Source organism: Ips typographus, unplaced genomic scaffold (assembly GCF_016097725.1).
Source record: "Ips typographus isolate SLU unplaced genomic scaffold, UJ_Ityp_2.0 IpsContig82, whole genome shotgun sequence".
In the NCBI taxonomy this organism is placed as follows: Eukaryota; Metazoa; Arthropoda; class Insecta; order Coleoptera; family Curculionidae; genus Ips; species Ips typographus.
In genome coordinates, this window is record NW_028098581.1 from 127,449 (window position 1) to 133,584 (window position 6,136).

At 32.7% G+C, this 6,136-nt stretch overlaps 1 protein-coding gene across 1 annotated transcript; it reads right to left on the reverse strand.

The window, feature by feature from the left end:
- Positions 1-293: 293 nt before the first annotated feature.
- Positions 294-5,798, reverse strand: LOC145739970 (uncharacterized). Its single transcript, XM_081995291.1, has 4 exons — positions 5,591-5,798; positions 5,031-5,444; positions 1,661-2,037; positions 294-353 (listed from the first exon to the last, which is right to left on the reverse strand). The coding sequence occupies exons 1-4, from the start codon at positions 5,796-5,798 to the stop codon at positions 294-296; spliced, it is 1,059 nt and encodes a 352-aa protein (XP_081851417.1).
- Between the last annotated feature and the right edge of the window lie 338 nt (positions 5,799-6,136).

A 6,136-nucleotide genomic window follows, 5' to 3' on the forward strand; every position in this document is an offset into this window, starting at 1 on the left:
TTTAAAAATGGAGCCAATGCCATTTATTAGTCCGCGCTTATCTATCTGGGTGAGGAATTATCTCTTTTAGCTTATTTTCTACCCTTTCTTGAATTAACGATAATATTTTAATGTAATTAAACGTTTCTATTCTATATTCTATGTGTCTATCTATTAAAGCGGTTATGTTTATAGACCTATTCTGTAACTTATTTAATTCTATAATTACTGGATTTAAGTCGTAGAAATTGAAAAGTGTAAAGGAGTACTCTTCTAATTTTGCGTGCCCTAGGTTAACTGGAATTAGTCCAGGGTTATCCGATAACGTCTTGACTGTAATTTTGTCGTCGACTGCACGGGTCTTTTGCAGAATTCTGAAAAATAATTTTATTATTCAAAACTATATTTTTTCCTAATTAAAGGGCGTTTAATATTAGAGAGATGTACTTTTCCTTGTTTTCCGTAACACCTGTTTTCTTTTTCGTATTTATACTAATTAGTTTAGTCGGTTGTGTAAATTTGTCTGTGTGTTTTTGACGAGTGTGTTTCTTTAAGTACACAGTTTGGTCAGGTTGGAATATTTGAGGGTCGTCTGTATTTTTATTCCTTTTTTCAGCCAAATATTCTTTCTTTTTAATTAATTTATCATTAATTTGAGAATAGAGAATATTTGCTTTTTCTTTATGTGAATTGACATAATCATTGACAAGGATTTGATCTAATTTTAGGTCGAAAAGGTCATTTGAGGTTACGTGTCCTTGTATAATATCAATTGGTTTTAGATTAGTACTAGAGTGAATGGTATGATTATACGCAAGTATGGCATAAATCATTTTTTGTTCCATCGGAGCGGCTGAATAATTTTGATTATTAAGTAATCTAATGTCTTCAGCAAGAGTTGAATGTAATCTTTCTATAACTCCATTTGATTCTGGGTGATGTGGGGAACAAAAATGTACTTTAATCTTGTGAAAGGTTAATAATTCTGTCACCACTGAATTTTTAAATTCGGTGCCATTGTCGACAATTATTTGTTGGGTATTCCATGGTGAGAAAAGAATATTAAAAGCTTATCAACAATTTCCACAGAAGCAAGTGAATTTAAATGATATGCTTGTGCATATTTCGAGAAACTGTCAATAATTGTCAGAAATTTGTTTTTTTCAAAAGTATAGGTGTCAAGGTGAATAATTTCAAAAGGTCTTGATGCAGTTGGAGTCACATTCATTGGGATTTTGACTGGGGTTCTCTCATATTTACTTCTTATACAAATCTCGCAATCATTTATATAAGTTTGAACAGATTGTTTTAATTCGGGCCAGTAATACCTTTCTCTTAAACGTTTAATCGTTTCTTCGATGCCGCGGTGGTTAGATTTACTTTCATAATAATTTTGAATTATCTCTTTGATGTCGTTTTTATCCGTAACATCAATTAATTTTTTGAGACAACGTAAGAATTTAAGAGATGGCCACTTAAAGGTTTTTCTTATTACTTCAGCGAATGGTTCAAAAATATCTGGATCTTCAAAATACAGGTAATAAAGTTTATTTGGTACAACAGCTTCCTTAATGAATGTTATGACACTTTTTTCAAAATCGTCTTCAGAGAATTGTACAGTAATTCGACGTTTCTTGTCAAACAAATTTGTAATTCTGTGTTTCGCGGGTGAATGAAATACCTTTTGGATTATTATTTGGTTTGCACCATAATTAACAGCAGTTTCTGAAATCGGAATACCAACTACAGGATCTTGATCAGCATTTGTATGAACGGTGTTATTATCATCGTCAGGGATACACGGCTGCTCGTCGTCCGGTTGAGCGATAACAGAAATCCGATCCAAATCGTAACCTGTACTAGGTGCCATATGATCGTTGTAAACATCATTTACATACTTGTCGATATCAAATGCTTCAGTGTCTTGGGTTTCTTTAACGTGAATTTCTATCCGTGACAAGGCGTCAGCGTTAGTATTCAGTTTACCCTTTTTATAGATAATGTGATAATCAAATTCTTCTAACTTGATTCGCCAACGCAGTAATTTTGGAGATGGATCTTTTAGCGAAAATAACCATTGTAATGGTTTATGGTCGGTTATTATATTAAACTTCCTACCAAATAAATATGGCCTGAAATATTTAGTTGCCCAGACTAAGCATAAACACTCTTTTCTATGGTGGAATAATTTAATTCAGAGTCATTTAGAGTCCTAGATGCGTACGCGATTGGTAAATCTTGACCTATCGGCCCTTGCGATAATACTGCTCCCAACGCGACGTTACTTGCATTCGTTGTTAAATTGAATGGCTTACTAAAGTCGGGGTACTGCAATATTGGTTCATTAATTAAAAGGTTTTTACAGGTCTCGAAACAATTGACAAATTCATCGTTATGCTCAATTTTGGCTCCCTTTTTTAGACATTTTGTTAATGGTTTAGTTAATTTAGAAAAATTATTAAAGAATCTACGATAATATCCCAAAAGTCCCAAAAATCCTTTTAATTGTTTGGTTGTTTTTGGAATTGGAAATCGTTTTATGGCCAAAATTTTATCTGGGTTTGGTTTTACACCAGAAGGAGTGACAACATGTCCTAGATAAGCTACTTCATGTCGTAAGAATTCACTTTTATCTGTCTGTATTTTAAAATTTGAATCTCGTAATCTCTGAAAAACTAATTTTAAATTTTCCATATGTTCTTGCAAGGATGTTGAGTACACAATAATGTCATCTAAATAGACTAAGCACTTTTCGTTCTGAATTCCGCGTAATATAGAGTCCATAACCTGCTGGAAGGTTGCTGGCGCATTTTTCAGACCGAATGGCATTCTAAGAAATTCGAAATGACCGTTTTCTGCGTTAAAAGCGGTTTTCGGAATATCATCTTCATGCATCTCGATTTGATGGAAACCTGATGCTAAGTCTATAGTTGAAAAATACTGACATTTACCTAATTTATCTAAAATGTCGGTAATTTGAGGCAGTGGATACTTTTTATCGATGGTTTTTTCATTCAGTTTTCTATAATCGATTACGACGCGCCACTTTTGTTTACCAGACGCATCTAATTTTTTGGTACAACCCAAATGGGTGAAGACCAAGGAGAATCAGATGGTCTAATGATATTTTGTTCTAACATCTTTTTAATTTGGCGATCAACTTCTTGTCGATGAATGAAAGGATACCTGTACGATTTTGTGTAAACAGGGGTTTCGTCACTAGTTTTGATAGTATGTTTAATTTTATTTGTAAACGATAAAGGCACATTTTCGTTATAGAAAATATCTGAAAAGTCTTGACATAATTTTAAGATTTTACTTTTTTCTTCGGAGTTTAGATGGTCAACACGTATTTTAGAAATATCAAAGTTTGAGTCATGTGATGGACAGTCATTAAAGTTGTTAAAGTCAATGTTCTCAAATATGATATATCAAAATTTTCTACTTCGATTGGGTCTGAGAAGTCGATAGTTATTGGTGAATTTCCATTATTTAAAATTGTTGTTATTGCGCAACCGTTTTTTGCTAAACTTAAGGATTCTGGAATTTCACATTTCTGAATTTTAGTGTGTGGAATAATTACTTCTCCATTTTTAATTGATGTTTTAACTTTTATTACTTGTTCTGTTCGTGGTTGAACCCTGATTAAATTTAAATCAGAATTTGTTTTATAAAATTGTAAAGGAATTTTTGCATAAGGTGTTATTATGTGATTAGTGTCTATATTTACGTTTGCTTGTAGAAGTTTAAGGTTATCAAGTCCTAACAAGCCGTCAAAAATTGAATGAAATTTAAATAAGAAAAATTTTAAATCTTGCGGATCTGGTAATTTAAATAATTTCGAAGCTGGAATTAATGCACTATGGTCGTGTGCTGATTGTTGAAAAGTTGAACTTACAACAAATGGTTCATACATTATTCGCGTTGGAAATAACCTCTGTACTAGATCTGGATTCATAAACGATCTACTAGATCCTGAATCAATTAAAATTTTTAAATTTTGTTCTGGAAATATCACATAAGCAAGTTCACTAGACGAGTTTAGGTTAAGATTAAAAATTAGTGGATTGTCTGTTATGTGATCAAATTGTCCTTGGAAACTTGGTGAAAATTTTCAGTTTCATTAGACGTTTGGGGGTCTTCAATTGTCGATTGATCTATAGTATATTCATTTTATGGATAGACTGAACGTAAACAAATGCATGCCCTATGCAGGTGATTGTTGGAAAGTGTACTATAAAACAGGGCCGTATTTGGAACCACGATGAAGTAATAAATATTGTATACTTACTATTGTAATGGATTTTTTAAAATTTTATTAGTTATGTGCACTGTTAACGCTAGAAATTTTGTAAAGTCTGGAAAAACTACAAGAGAATGTTTTTCTATACGTTGACCAGATAGAGGCAATAACGGTAACGTCAATAATTATACTTTGCTTTAGAGGGCTTTTCCTATTATAGAAACATTAATTTTAGTGGCGGAATATTAACGTACATTACAATATATTTTAAGGGGTATTTATTTGACAACATAAAAATGGTTTACAAATATTGAAATGTAAATGTAGGTGCCGTAGAACGGGGTAATATGAAACGTTTCTTTTACATAAACGCATATAATTTGTTTCAAATTGCTACTAGATTTTTCCAAAATTATACATGGTTTAGGAGAGTAATCAAATTTTGATGATAACACTGTATTTTTTTATTTTTATTTTTGTGATAAACTTTTTTTTATCGGTGTTTCATATTATCCCTGATTCGGGTTATGCGAAACATGAAAAAAGTGTTTACGAACTTGAGGTGCTTTCATCTTCATCACTATCCTCATCATTATCTGCAGTGTCAATGATCAGTACCTCTACTTCCACATTTGATTCTCCACTTTGTTCTTTTCATGTTCAACACACTTTTCCCATTTCTCCGCTGTAATGCTTTGTATTGCCTCATTGAAAATTGACTTGAGGTCTCCAAATTTAAAAGTAGTGTTTCGCTGGGCTACAAAATTTTTGACTTCAGCCCATATTAGCTCAATTGGATTAAGTTCACAATGGTACGGCGGTAAACGAAGTACAGTTTTATTTTGACTGGCGGCCAGTTCATCAATAATGTACTTTTCGTATTTAGCCTTTTGTTGCTTGACTAATGCCAAAAGTTGGACTTTGAGCATTGAGTCTTCAAAATGGATATTTTTGGACTGCAACCAGTTTTGAATGTCTAATTTATTTGAAGAAGTGGTTGGAATCTTCTCCAGTCTTCGAGAATGATAAGAAGCATTGTCAAGGACAATCACTGCATTCTCTTCTATACGGGGTAAAATGTTGGAAAACCAGTTTTCAAACGATTCTCCATTCATTTCTTCATGGTAGTCTCCTGTTTTTTTGGATTCAAAACACCACAGGCCGTCATCAACGAATCCATTTTCATTGCCAATATGGCAGACGATTAGTCGTTTTCCTTTACCTAAAAATATAGAATTAAAATTAATATGTATTCGCTGTACAATTTAAATGGAAAATTTTTTAACAGAAGAATGAATTAAATTCGCATGTTTCTTCTAAAATGGAAAACAAGAACAACTTAAGGAGATGAAAAAGCTTGGAACATACCTGTGGGATTTTTTAATCCGGTAGAGAGTCCTTCTAAAAAAGCTTTTCTCGATGTTGTGATAGTTTCATCGACCCATACGTTAGAGGTAGTGTGGCCTGCGTTAACCCACGTTTCGTCCAGATAGTAAATTTTCCTGTTTTGTTCTCTAAATGACTTTATTTTAATCAGATAATCTCTTCTCCACAACACAATTTCTTCTCTATCCATTAACAAACTATTTCGTCCACGCTTTTTCCATTTAAAATTCAAGTGCTTTAAAAGCTTATAAAAAGTCGATCGTTTGAAACTTGGCAAAACGGCATCTTCATTAACCTCTTTCAATACCTTGTCGATTGTGGGTATTTCATTTTAAAAAAAAAAATCGTGCACTTTTCTTCTGATCGCATGTTTATCAGCCTCGTCCAATGATTTCACAATGGTCTTCTTATTTTTATTTGTGTTTGGTTCAGAGAAAGTGTGATTTCGTTTGTACTCTCTTATTACATTAAAAACTGAAGCACGACACACTCCTACTTTGCGTGAGACCTTTAAAACAACTTCGTCTA